This window comes from Mesocricetus auratus, unplaced genomic scaffold (assembly GCF_017639785.1).
Source record: "Mesocricetus auratus isolate SY011 unplaced genomic scaffold, BCM_Maur_2.0 Super-Scaffold_100007, whole genome shotgun sequence".
NCBI lineage: Eukaryota > Metazoa > Chordata > Mammalia > Rodentia > Cricetidae > Mesocricetus > Mesocricetus auratus.
In genome coordinates, this window is record NW_024429191.1 from 8342625 (window position 1) to 8356362 (window position 13738).

Here is a 13738-nt window from a genome sequence, read left to right on the forward strand (position 1 = left end):
TTTCTGGGTTTCAGGAGAGTGTGGTGCCTCATGGGAAATTTTATGTGGAATTGATATGTGTGGCCACTGGGGATTTTGTGTAAAATGTGTTTCTGGATATTGGGGGCTAATACTGAGGACTCGGGATGAGACAGGGGGGTTGGATCTGGAGGAACAGAAGCAGAGAAAATGATCTGCAGTCAGCCCACCTGCTTCCCTGGCAGGAGCAAATGACTACTTTTCGTTTTCTTCATACTTCTCCAAATTTTTTATTAAAAATCTAACATTTGTAGGAGTATTACATGGATGCAAAATTCTGTAAATAAAACCAATGTCCACAAACATGGTGAAAATATGTAGATTTGGATTATGTTAACATGATATGATCCTCAAGGACAAAAAGAATAAGTGAACTGCAGCTTTTCAGATGACATGGAAGTCTCTTCATTCTTACTCTTTTATTTCATTCTTTTTTCATTTACATACTACTTATCCTGGGTGTATGAACTGGCATTCCCTTGCTCAGGACTAGGTCCTGTCTGAATTTGATGTAACAGGCTTTGTGAACTCTCATGCTTTTCTTTAGTATAACAAAACAAACGAAAAACCTAAAAAGCCAAAATGAACTCTTGAGTATGGGTTCCCATTGTGGTTTCATTAGCTTCTTCACATTAAACACAGAATCACTTCATGGTAAGCACTTTCCTTAAAGCCCCTTTCAGGTCCCTGTTCCTCAGGCTGTAGAGGAAAGGGTTCAGCATGGGGGTCACCACTGTGTACATCATGGCGGCTGCCATGTCACTCCCAGCTGAGTGAGAGGAGGAGGGGTTGAAATACAGGGATATGATGGTGCCATAGAAGAGGCAGACCACAGCCAGGTGGGAGCTGCAGGTGGAGAAGGCTTTCCACCTTCCCCCTGGGGATGAGACTCTCAGGACGGCACAAGCAATAAGGACATAAGACACCAGGATGCAAACAAATGGGGTGAGCATGATCACAGCTCCCTCTGTAAGAATCATCAGCTCATTGAGGTGTGTGTCAGAGCAGGAGACTCTCAGGAGGGGAATGATGTCACAGAAGAAGTGGGGGATGATGTTGTCTGCACAGAATGAGAGTTGAGCCATGAGCAGGGTGTGCAACAGAGCATTCAGGCTGGCTACCACCCAGGACCCGACCACAAGGAGGGCACAGAGCTGACGGGTCATCTTTGTTGTGTAGTGTAAAGGGTGGCATATGGCCACATGCCGGTCATAGGCCATCACAGCCAGCAGGAAATTGTCCATGTCTGCAAGTTCAAAGAGAACATAATCTGTGTGATGTGATAGTATATTATTTTAAGGCATGTTATTTTGTTTATGCTGCATTTGTTTAACTCTGTGAAGCTGTGTTACTGTGCCTGTCTAAAACACCTGATGGTCTTAGTAAAGACTTGAACAGCCAATAGCTAGGCGGGAGCAAGGACAGGTGGGGCTGGCAGGCAGAGAGTATAAATAGGAGGAAAACCGAGAAAGAAGAGGAGCAAGATAGAACAAGGAGGAGGAGGGAGAGGACGAGGAGGAGGAGGACAAGGAGGACCAGATACCCAGACACCCAGACAGATATGGAGTAGGAAAGAAAGATATACAGGATTAAGAAAGATAAAAAGCCCTGAGGGAAAATGTAGACAGTTTAGTTTAAATTAAGAAGAGCTGACTAGCAACAAGCCAAGCTAAGACCAGCATTCATAAGCAATAATAAGACTCTATGTGAGATCTATGTGGGGGCTGGGTGGGGGACCCTCCCACTTCTCTTCTGTTGGCCTCAGTGTACCTACCTGGATTTACGTTGAGGTCTTTGATCCACTTGGACTTCAGTTCTGTGCATGGCAATAGATGGATCTATTTGCAATTTTCTACATGTTGACATCCAGTTCTGCCAGCACCATTTGCTGAAGATGCTGTCTTTTTCCCCATTATACAGTTTTGGCTTTTTTGTTAAAAGTCAGGTATTCATAGGTGTCAGGGTCTTCAATTCGATTCCATCAGGCCATGTGTCTGTGTCAATGACTTGGCAAACTCAACCATGACCACACCTGTGCTTTTCATCTCACTGTGAGAGAGGGAGAGAGCACACTTTGGGGGATGGGTGAGAGTCTCGATGAGACAAAGCTGGAAAGGGAGAAACAGTGCAGTGGTTGAGTTTATGCTGCTAGCACTTATGTTGGGCAGCTCACAGGGGCCTGTAACCTCTGCTCCGGAGGACTTAACACCTTCTTCTGGCCTCTGAGGGCATGTGTAAGCATACGGTGGTGTGTGTGTGTATGTGTATAGAAATAAAAGTAAGTTTTTTTGAAAATAGTACAACACACTAGAATCATAGAATCCCTTTTTTGGGGTGTAATTTATTAACAAATAAAGCTTAAATTAGGTGATAAAAAGCCTCAGTAGAGTCTGGCTTGCCTGGGATAGGAGACAAAAGTCTAGAAGAGCTGCCCACCTACACTCTCGTTTCCTTGCCCAAGTAAGCCTCTGGCAGAAGAAAGTTCAGCATGTATCACCAACTGGTATGAATCTTATCACACAAAACATCACTGTAAAAACACAAGATAGCCTTTAATGGCACCAAGACTGCACCATTAAAAGGATATGGTTCAGTCAGGGAAGTGCATGTCACACAAGAATGAGGAACTGAGTTCATGTCCCCAGCACCTATGTAAAAGACAGCAGCAGTGGCAGGAAGAAGCCTGGAACTCATTGCCTAGGCAGGCTACACTAGTCAGTAAGTCCCAGGTTCAGTGAGAGACCTTGTTTCAAAATAGTAGGCATTGGCACACACCTTTAATCCTAACACTTGGGAGTCAAAGTAGGTGGAACTCTGTGAGTTCAAGGTCAGCCTGGTCTGGTAAACATGGGGAGTTCCAGGTGAGACAGAGCTACACAGGAAAATCCTGTTAAAAGAAAATAGAAAGCAACTGAGGAAGACATTCAAAGATGACCTCTGGACTCCCCACGCATATGCATGGATAGCATACGTGCACCACGTGTGCACACATACACACAGAGAGGGGGAGAAGGAAGAGAGGGAGGGGGGGCTGTTTCACTATTCCATTTTGCCAGCAGCTTCTGGTACACAGCAAACCCTATGACTCGTCCTTACCTCTTGCATTAACTATCTGCTGTTCAGTAATCAATTATTCTCTTCTACTTAGTACTTCAGACAGTTGACATTTACCTCACATAGATCCTGCAGGTCAGGGCTCTGGTTATGATTTAGCTGGATGGTTCTGGACCAAGGCTTCTCATGAAATTTCAGTTATGTTGTAGATTAGTCCTCTCACAGCTTACCTGACAAGCAGCACATGCAGGAGAGTTCACAGGGCCAGAGAGGAAGCAAGAAACATGAATGAGCCAGGCTCACTCTTTTATAACGAATCATTCTCTGAGCCAACTTGTGGTGGCATATGCCTGGGATCTCAGTGCTGCCGAGACAGAGACAGGAGAGTCAGGAGTTCAAAGTCACCTGGGCTACCTGAGATTCTATCAGAGAACAAAGCCAAGGACTGGAGACATGGCTCATAGCTTAAAAGTGCTTATTGCTCCCCTGGAGGACCCTCTTGGTTCCCAGCACCCATATTGAATGGTTCATAGTGTTGTGGGGTATCACCAGAGAAGACTGCTCAGACATGGCTTTAAACCAATAGAAAGTCTTTATTCGCTGCCAGGTAACTACACTGGGTATTCAGAATCCTAGTGTAGCACTAAGCCTATCTCAAGGTGGGCTTTTAAACATGCACATGCACATGCACATGTACATGCACACACACGTACACGCACATGCACACACAACTGTCCTGGGTTGACATACTTTAGTTACAAGAAAAGTTAGCCAGGAGCAGACCTACAGAAACCAAAAAGCAAGGCTAGTACACTTAGAGATTTTTCTAGAACATTGATGAAGTAAACGTTGATAAATTAAGTCTTTGTTTTCACTTTGGCAGGTGTTAAATGTCTACATGCTGAGTTTTATGGCCTGAATGGTACTTCCATCATAGAGTCACTTGTACTAAGGTCTGGGGACCTGCTACAATAGCCATTTGCAACTCCAGACCCCAGGGACCTGACACCCTTCTCTAGCTTCCACAGGCACCCACACACACACACATGACATACACACAGACACACATAAGTCTTTTTTGAAAACATATCTCTCTCACAAGGACTAACCTAGTCCTCCAATCCTTTGCAAATGCAATACCCCTGATAGAATCACCAGCAACCAGGTCCCTGTCCCTTAAAGGTCCTACAGTTCTCAGTTCTGCTATGTTAGGGACAAACATCCTTATGGGAACATTTGGCGGACCATATCCAAATCATACAGCAAAGGTCTTCAGCCTAGAGAGAGAAGAGCCCTTATTATGCAAAGGGCTCGGGCACCCCACACCTACTTATATGCTGTGGGTCCCCAGCAAAGGGCTCGGAGCACCCATACATGCACACACAAACATGTTTCAGGCCCCAGTTAATCTCAGTTTTTAGAGGCTATCCAGATTGGAAACCACATTTGATTTGTCTGTCCCAATTCCTAGAAGTGGGAGACTGGAATCTCAAAGTGCTGGTAACCCATCCTAACTGGAAAGGGAAGCTGGCAGGGCAGAGCCCAAAGGATGCAGAGCAGGTGGAGTGGGGAGTGCTGGTGGGACATGTTGGCTCCCCAGGCTTGGTGCTCACCAGCTGCGGCACAGAGCCTCAGTACATGGCGGGATTCCCAGCCTGTGGTTCTTCAGAAAAGGGGGCAGAGGTTGTGGTACCGTCTCCTCGAGGCAGAGCCTCCATTCCAAAAGAGGCTCTAGGTGCCAGTTTTTCCCCTTTAACAAAAGACACCGTGTCAGGAAAGACATCATAGAGAAGTTCCTGACACCATCGACAAACAGCTTCCCAAGTCACACAACTCAGACGATGAGAAAGAATAGGTAAGAGTGGGCCCATAGGAACTCAGCCCATGGGAAGGGCAGGAAAGCATATTGTTATCAAAAGGTATCAAAGTCAGGTAAACCACGCCACATCTATAACTCACAAGTGAATATGTGACTTTCACAAAATTCAAACATGGCTTCGTTGGCAAATGAGTATAGGGACCTTCTGCCAACAGGCTGGCATAAGACCCACAGCAGCAAAGTTGGTGTGACTTGGAGATAACGGGTTTGAGGACTACGACTCAGTTCCTACCCCTGATGCTGAGGTGGCTCACACCAACTGTCTATGGCAGTGTTGATGTGTGCACAGTCTTGTAAGCCTGATGTTTTATTGCAGTGTGACTCATGCTTGTAGGGGGAACAGGATTTGATCAAGATTGGGAATTAGTCAAAGAAATTGTAACGCATATCATGAAATACTGGACAATAATAAACACCATATGACTAAGATGTTTGATGATACAGAAAACAAAAAGTAGAAAAATCGGGATGCAAGACTGTGGCGACCAGGCTGGAAATGGGGTTCGGGTGGCAAGCTCTTGCTTTGTTGCACAAGGCTCAGGCTCCAACCCCTAGCACCACATACACCAGGCAAGAGGGCTCACACTTGTAAGTCCAGCCTTTCAGCAGTGAAAGTGATGGGATCAGAGATGTAAGATCAAGGTGGAGTCATCTTGGGATACCTGAGACCCTGTGTCATACACACACAAAAATACCACAATGACAGCAGGACAGTGGTGGCACATGCCTTTAATCCCAGCATTCAAAAGGCAGAGGCAGGTGGATCTCCATGAGTTTGAGTCCAACCTTGTTGGGCCCCAGCCCCACGGGGTCTCTGTGAGTTAGTGGTCAGCCTACAAGTGAAACCTGTTTTCCAGTCCAAGTGCATCCTGTTTTCTAGTCCTGGCTTACTGCCTCGACCTTGCCCCCTCTGACATCAACATCTAGCAGGAGGAAAACACGCTCTCTTCCACCTGGGGTTCTTCCACTGTGCTGTAAGCCTGTATGTAAGACTGCTCTCTCCTACGAGAGAGACCTCTTAGCACTTGCAATAGAAACTCTCTCTCTCTCTCTCTCTCTCTCTCTCTCTCTCTCTCTCTCTCTCTCTCTGCAATAAAGGCAGCATATGCATTCTCTATTAGTACAAACAGCTGGACGTCTTGTCTTTCTTTTCCTGATAACTTGGACTTGCTTGTGGCATGGGTGCCACACAGCCTGGTCTACAGAGTGAGTTCCAGGACAGCCAGGGCTACACAGAGTTGAGTATGCACTTTGTCATCCCTACAAGCAGTAATTCTCAGTCCTTAGCAGTTACCAATCTGTTTCCTATCATGAATTTGTCTACTGTAAGAGCCTCCCATAATGGGAATTATATGATATCTGCTTATTTTCCTTACCACAGTCTTCAGGGTCATTCATTTTGTAGCATATCAGAATTTTCTCTTCAAGGCTGAATAATATTACATTGTGTACACATACCCACATTTTGTTTTATCTGTTTATACATTAATGGATATTGTGTATGGTGTGTGTGTGTGTGTGTGTGTGTGTGTGTGTGTGTGTGTGTGTGTGTTGGTACCATGGCACTCATGTAGAGGTCAAAGCATAACCCCAGGTGTGGACCATTGATTTCTATCTAGTTTTAGACAAAGTCTCTTATTGTTTGGCACTGTGTACTCCAGACTAGCTGTCCCAGGACCTCCCCCCTCACGGCAGGAGCACTGTGGTTGCAGACTCATGCTACTGCATACAGCGTTATATTGTTTACCAGGATCTGAACCCAGGATCTCAGCCTATGTGGCAAATGCTTTATCCACAGAGCCATCTCTGAAACCCAACCAAGACATTGAAAATAAATTATTATTACTGCTATTATTACTAGTGATGCTAAGAACTCAAGTATATGACTATCCCTTTGAGACTGTGCTTTCAGACATTTTGTGATTAAACCTTTAAGTTAATGGTTGGATCACTCAATCCTTCTACTTGTTTCAAAGACTAAGCACAGTGTTTTCATCATGCCCCACTGTTTCGTCTTCTCATTATCTTTAACATACTCCACTGTACTAATTTCTCTATATCTGCTCCAACATGCAGGGTTTTTATATAGCCATTAGAGAATACAAAGTAACTCTAGGGCTGGAGGGATAGCTCAGCTGTTAAAGGCTAGGCTCACAACCAAAAATACAAAGTAACTCTATATTATTTATTTTCTGATGTGTCATTATAGATTTTAATAATCATAATGAACAATATTTCATTTTCTTTTTGCTGAATGTATGGTGTGTGTGTGTGTGTGTATACCAGCGAACCCATGTGCATGTGGGCACCAAGCAAAGATCAACTTCCTGTGTCTCCTCAATCACGCTCTACCTTAGTTTTGAAGATGCTCCTCCACCTGTCTCTGACTCTCTCCCACAGCACTTTGGTCACAGATATGAGCCATACTATGACTCGCTTTTCCATGGGTGCTGGGGAGCGAAACTCAGGTCCTCAAGCTTGTATGTCAGGAACTTTATTGACTAGTCTTCTCCTCAATGCCCCCAAAATAGTTTTTATTTTCTAAAAATGGAGTAAAAGCACAACTTTCCCCAATACCCAGCATTGTTTTCTATTATAGAACATGATGTCATTATTTTGGAAGCAGTAGTAATTTTGTTCAAAATATTCAAAGACTCTTGCCCACTCAACACAAATTAAAAGAGGACATTCATTTGTTCACTTGTTCACCAGAACTAGGTCTCCATATACCATTGTGCCAGGATCCCAGCTTTGCCCAAGGTGCACAGTGTTGGCACATGAGTCCCACACGCCTCACCTCTGAAGAGGGTACAGCAGAAGCTTGGGAGGGACTAGAGCAGACTACATGGTCTCCCGTGCACAGTGACTCCGGCGACTTTCTTGGGGATTAGGAAAGAAAGGGGAGGCTAGATTAACCTAAAAGACTCCAAAAAGACTCCCAAGAAGCTGGGTGGTGGTGACAAACACCTTTAATCCCAGCCCTTGGACTTGGGAGGCAGAGGAAGGCGGATCTCTGTGAGTTTGCATCCAGTCTGGTCTACAGAGCCAGTTCTAGGATAGCCAGGGCTACACAAAGAAACCTTGTCTCGAAAACCCCAAAAACAAAACAAACAAAAAGACTCCAAAGAGCAGGCGACTTTGGGGGAGGTTTGAGTGCCCAAGCAGAGGAAGGCAGCCATCTCAGACACGTGGATCACTCCTGTGGAACGCTGACCTCAAACTGAAAGGCATGTCTTATGCTGGCTGTGCTCCATAAGGTAGAGATGGCTAATTTATGACAAGAGACTAAAACACATCCGGTGTACTCGGGGTTCAACATGAAGCCCAGGACCAGGCATCTCAGCAAGAACGTGAGGTGTTAGCCCACAGAGAATTGTCAGGGGCAGCACACTGCCCTACCCATACAGGACTTCAAATTTCTGTGAGGGTTTCTGACCCACACTTCATGAGGTCCAGTTGAAAAGCACATTCAGTTTTATTGTCAATCAACCCAGAGAATATACAAGAAACCCAGGTCCCACTCGACCATTGGGATCTAACTGGTGGAGTTGGTCCCAGCACTGATAATTGTATTTTCAAGGCTCCCCAGTTAGAGTAACATGCTGCCCATTACCACTAAGCTGTAGCCCCAGTGAGAAAGGAAGCTTGATTGTTTGATAAGCATATTTAGAATAGAGTAATTGGCTTCACATGCTGAGAGGAGCAGGTTTGAACTAAGTCAAGACTTGTGGATAAGCTCCTACCAGATGTGTTTATTCTATTTCAGGAAACACTCTTAGAAAAAAGATTATACCACATCTGTAAGTTGGAAATGACTTACTTTTAAGGGAGTGATACATAGCCTCAGTGTGCATTAATCAGAAAAAGAGCATCTTCCTATGGACCACTTTGCATAGAGCCCCTTTCAGGTCCCTGTTCCTCAGGCTGTAGATGAAAGGGTTCAGCATGGGGGTCACCACTGTGTACAGCACAGTGGCTGCCGTGTCTTTCTCAGATGAATGTGCAGAGGAGGGGCTGAAATACACAGCGATGATGGTGCCATAGAAGAGGCCAACCACAGCCAGGTGGGAGCTGCAGGTGGAGAAGGCTTTCCACCTTCCCCCTGGGGATGACACTCTCAGGATGGCAGAGGTGATGTGGATGTAGGAGATCAGGATGCAGACAAATGGGGTGACCATGATCACAGCTGTCACGTCTGCTGCGCGGCCTATGTCCGAGAACGTGCGGAGGGTGTCGGGTATTGACAACACAGAGACTCGTTCAATGATATAAAGAAAACTTTAAACAGGCTCCAAAAAGGTTCACGAAAAACTTCCTAAGAAAAGCTCCCACCAGAGAAACTTCTGCTCTCTCCTCTCCCCTGGCTGGTTCTGCTCTGACCCAGAGGTGGATGTGTGTAGGTTTTTGAAGGTGCGGTTAGTCTTTGGACAAGGTCGAGGTCAGGGCGGTTTCTGTGGGAAGGCCTTTCCCAGGAACTTATTGTATCATTTTTAGTAAACATGTTTTTACTAAACATTGCCTTACAGCTGCCTACTCCCAGGCAGAAGGGGAAGTGGGTCTCTGCTCAAGGTCTGGTGTTCCCACAATTCACCCCTTTTTATTTTCAAATGAGGCACTCCTGGCTTAGGTCAAGTAGGGTCACCCTCCCTTTCCCGTCTTTGGGGGACCTTGAACCCCTGTTTTAGGTGGGAGGGGTCTTCCCCACAGGTTGCCCGTCATCGGAGATACCCCAACCTTAAATCATCTGTAACCAACCTTCATGGCTATCGGGATTGCCATGGGCTAAGCTAAGCAATACTTGGTTACGGATCTCTCGTCTCTGGAACAAGGCACGTTTGAGCTCGGCATAAAGCCAGAATGCCTACCGCCACTGCCACCATTTCCAGGACCCCCATTGACATAGCGCCTCTCCATTACCATACCCATCACCAGATCTGGGCCATAACATTCTACCAGCCTTCGTCTGTTACAAGGGTAACCCGCATGTGATTTACATTTACAATTTGATAATGTTTCCAATCGTTTTAAGATCTGCTCAGGAAAGCATTTAGAAAGTGCACTTGCACAGATACATTAGGTACAATCATTGATGTTACACATGTAGCATTACGAAAAATATGAACAATAGTTGTCGCATTAGAACAAGTTGCATTTCTCCAGAAAAATACACTGGCCTAGTCGTGATTCCAGAAACAGGAACCATCAAGTGACCATGTCCTGTTCAAATACTGAAAAGAGGCTTTTGCCACTCATCATAGTCCATACCAATGTCCAAATGCTTTAAATGGGTCCTTTTTTCTCTGTTAGCTTCATGATGAAAACTCATGGGTCCGGAAGGTTGATGCAGCAGGTCTGTTGAGAAACTGGAAATCTCGAACCGACTGTTTTCTTTCTTTCTTGGGCTGTAGATTCGATGACATCAATGGTCAGGAACATTGATTTAGGAGATCTCACTCAAACTGGCTTAGGTAGGCTCCCATGGTCTCAGGTCCAGTTTTTCTCTGCTCCATGCATCTCACTAAATGGTCTGACAGTTGCCGAAGCTTTATTCTTTTCCTGCAAGAAAACACAAACATGCCCTCGACCCCAAATTAGGGTCTTCTCCACTGTCTAGTGTATGGATGTCTCCATTTGACCTGAGCAATGGTTGCTCAAGTTCCATCATGCCAGAATCTGTCTGAAGCTCACTGGCATTCACATTATAACATTTTTAAATGAGGAGTGTATTATTTGATGAGTCATGTGGGGACTGGGGACATTATTCCCCCTTTTTTATTTTCTAAAAAATTTTTTTCTTTTTTGAACTGTTGAAGCTGGACCATAACAGTAGAAGGATTTGTCTACCCTCCTTGGTTAACTATCTAGGTAAATTGGGATTACTACTTAGATTATTTGTAGATGCCCATTAAAAAGGACATATCCATTAAATATTTCCCAAAAACTTCTGAAAATCACTCAAAGATTGTAAACTATACTGTGTCCAAATAACTTTTGAAAATTATTTGAAGTCTGTGAGCAGTCTTTCCCAATCTAACCTGCAGAGCTCTCACTAGCTGACAAGGCCTCATTTGCATCTTAAATTTTTTTTTTAAAACATTAACAGACTGGCTGGATGTTCCTTTTGGCTATATTTAAAGCAATCTAGGTAGCTTCTTAACTATTTTTGAAGGGATTTAAGTATCCTTTTAATCATATAAGCAGTTCACACTCACGCATTCACAATCACATTTCATACATACCGGTGTGGCCACACCATACATTCAGAACATACATGCATCTTTCAGTCATCCTTTTTCCCTAGGTCATGATTAGTCTGTTGCAATGAAGCTTCCTTAATTGAAATCTATGTAAAAGAACAACTCCAGCCAATCCTTGAATTAAAAGGTTAAAAAGTCCTATATGTTTTTATCATTCCTCCATTTGAGCTACAGTCATGGGGTACAGCCGTACCTACTCCTTGTAACTCTGTAGATGCAAGGTGGAGAGGCCAGGCTTTTGGCCAAAAGTTTTTAGAGACGACTCACAAAATAGAACTTAAATGTAAACAAGAATTTCCATTCCATATACCTTTGTCTTTTTTTTCTTTTACTTAATACCAGTACCTCCTTTATTAACCGTTACCAATTTTCAATTTACCCACTTTTAATCCATCCTCCAACTGAGGGTGATCTCTCAGGTTCCCCTTTCTTTCCTGACCTTGGTGTCAGGCGAAGGCCTGGAGATTTAATCCAATCCACCCCCTCAACTGAGGGCAATCTCTCAGGGTCCCCTTACTTTCCTGACCTTTGTCAGGCGAAGGCCTGGAGATTTAATCCGGCACCCCTAGCTTGGTACCCCTTTTTAACACATCCGCATAGCCTTACTGGCCAGCCTTTTAGATCTCTCAGTTCCCCTCTTTACTTTCCTGACCTCAGTGGATCAGGCGAAAGACTGGAGATTTTTTATTTTATTTCTTATTTTACCCTTTTTATATTTCTTTTTTTTTATTTCTTTTTTTTTTTTTGATACTGGGTTTCTCTCTATCCTTTTGGAGGCTGTCTTGGAACTTGCTCTATAGACCAGGATGGCCTCATTCCTTCCTATCTCTGCCTCCCGAGTGTTGGGATTACAGGCGTATGCCACCAACACCCGGCTCTCTGAATATCATAGCAAACATCCTCCCAATCTGGGACATTTAAGCCTTCCCCAGTAATGAACCATGGGCTCCCTCGTTCAATCCATTTTAAAAAGCCTGCCATGGTTGTAGTCCCCTGTTCTTCAAGCAACTTTTTTACGTGATACTGTAATTTAAACTTCCAGGGACTATTTCCCATTGTTTCTTTTCCTATTTTCCTCCATCTGTCCCTGGCTGGCAAAAGGGACGACCCCGTCCACTTACCTCGCTTTCACGATCTCAGTGGGACCTCCAATTGTCACGTCTGCTGCGCGGCCTATGTCCGAGAACGTGCGGAGGGTGTCGGGTATTGACAACACAGAGACTCGTTCAATGATATAAAGAAAACTTTAAACAGGCTCCAAAAAGGTTCACGAAAAACTTCCTAAGAAAAGCTCCCACCAGAGAAACTTCTGCTCTCTCCTCTCCCCTGGCTGGTTCTGCTCTGACCCAGAGGTGGATGTGTGTAGGTTTTTGAAGGTGCGGTTAGTCTTTGGACAAGGTCGAGGTCAGGGCGGTTTCTGTGGGAAGGCCTTTCCCAGGAACTTATTGTATCATTTTTAGTAAACATGTTTTTACTAAACATTGCCTTACAGCTGCCTACTCCCAGGCAGAAGGGGAAGTGGCCAGGAACTTATTGTATCGTTTTTAGTAAACATGTTTTTACTAAACATTGTCTTACAGCTGCCTACTCCCAGGCAGAAGGGGAAGTGGGTCTCTGCTCAAGGTCTGGTGTTCCCACACACAGCTCCCTCTGTAAGAATCATCAGCTCATTGAGGTGTGTGTCAGAACAGGAGAGTTTCAGGAGGGGAGTGACGTCACAGAAGAAGTGGGGGATGATGTTGTCTGCACAGAATGAGAGTTGAGCCATGAGCAGGGTGTGCAACAGAGCATTCAGGCTGGCTACCACCCAAGATCCGACCACAAGGAGGGCACAGAGCTGATGGGTCATCTTTGTTGTGTAGTGTAAAGGGTGGCATATGGCCACATACCGGTCATAGGCCATCACAGCCAGCAGGAAATTGTCCATGTCTGTAAGTTCAAAGAGAAAATACATCTGTGTGAGACACCCAGAGAAGGAAATGGTCTGACTCCCAAGTATGTGGTTGACTAGCATCTTGGGGACAGTGGTGGAGGAGAAGCAGACATCCACGAAGGACAGGTTGCTAAGGAAGAAGTACATGGGGCTGTGCAGGTGGGAGTCTGTGCCGATGGCCAGGATGATGAGCAGGTTTCCCAGGACAGTGACCAGGTACATGACAAGGAAGAGCAGGAAGAGGAGCTGCTGCTGCTGGGGCTGCCTGGAGAGTCCCAGGAGGAGGAACTCGGAGACGCTAGACTGGTTGGAGCCTCTCATGAGTCTGAGCCCAAATAAATAGGAGACAGTAAATTCAAGACCTAAATGAGCATGGCCATGACGTGATAGGGTGGCAGGCAGGATCACATTTGCAAATCAGTTCACAGAGTTGCTAACACAGCATGTGCCCAACCTGTCTACACAGCTACTTTCCAACACTCAGCCCTGATGTGTTTCCTGCCTGAGCATCCCTGAGGCCACACAGCTTCCAAGAGTGTCTGTGTATATGTTTATACTGCTCAGCTTTCCTGACATCTCCTTATCTCAGAGCATCAG

At 45.1% G+C, this 13738-nt stretch overlaps 2 protein-coding genes across 2 annotated transcripts; both read right to left on the reverse strand.

The window, feature by feature from the left end:
* Positions 1-662: 662 nt before the first annotated feature.
* On the reverse strand, positions 663-6349 carry LOC121141082 (olfactory receptor 1361-like). The gene is made up of 2 exons (XM_040747924.1): positions 6328-6349; positions 663-1288 (listed from the first exon to the last, which is right to left on the reverse strand). Exons 1-2 carry the CDS (start codon positions 6347-6349, stop codon positions 663-665), a joined length of 648 nt encoding a protein of 215 aa, XP_040603858.1.
* A 2459-nt stretch (positions 6350-8808) lies between these two features.
* Positions 8809-13465, reverse strand: LOC121141105 (olfactory receptor 1361-like). The gene is made up of 2 exons (XM_040747965.1): positions 12847-13465; positions 8809-9137 (listed from the first exon to the last, which is right to left on the reverse strand). The coding sequence occupies exons 1-2, from the start codon at positions 13460-13462 to the stop codon at positions 8809-8811; spliced, it is 945 nt and encodes a 314-aa protein (XP_040603899.1). The 5' UTR covers positions 13463-13465.
* Positions 13466-13738: the final 273 nt, after the last annotated feature.

Coding starts and splice junctions, on each gene's coding strand:
- LOC121141082 (XM_040747924.1), bottom strand. CDS start 6,349: ATGAATGACCCTGAAGACTGTG. Junction 1,289..6,327: donor GAATGACCCTGAAGACTGTG/GTAAGGAAAATA, acceptor CACATCACACAG/ATTATGTTCTCTTTGAACTT.
- LOC121141105 (XM_040747965.1), bottom strand. CDS start 13,462: ATGAGAGGCTCCAACCAGTCTAGCGTCTCCGAGTTCCTCCTCCTGGGA. Junction 9,138..12,846: donor TCTTACAGAGGGAGCTGTGT/GTGGGAACACCA, acceptor CAGACGTGACAG/CTGTGATCATGGTCACCCCA.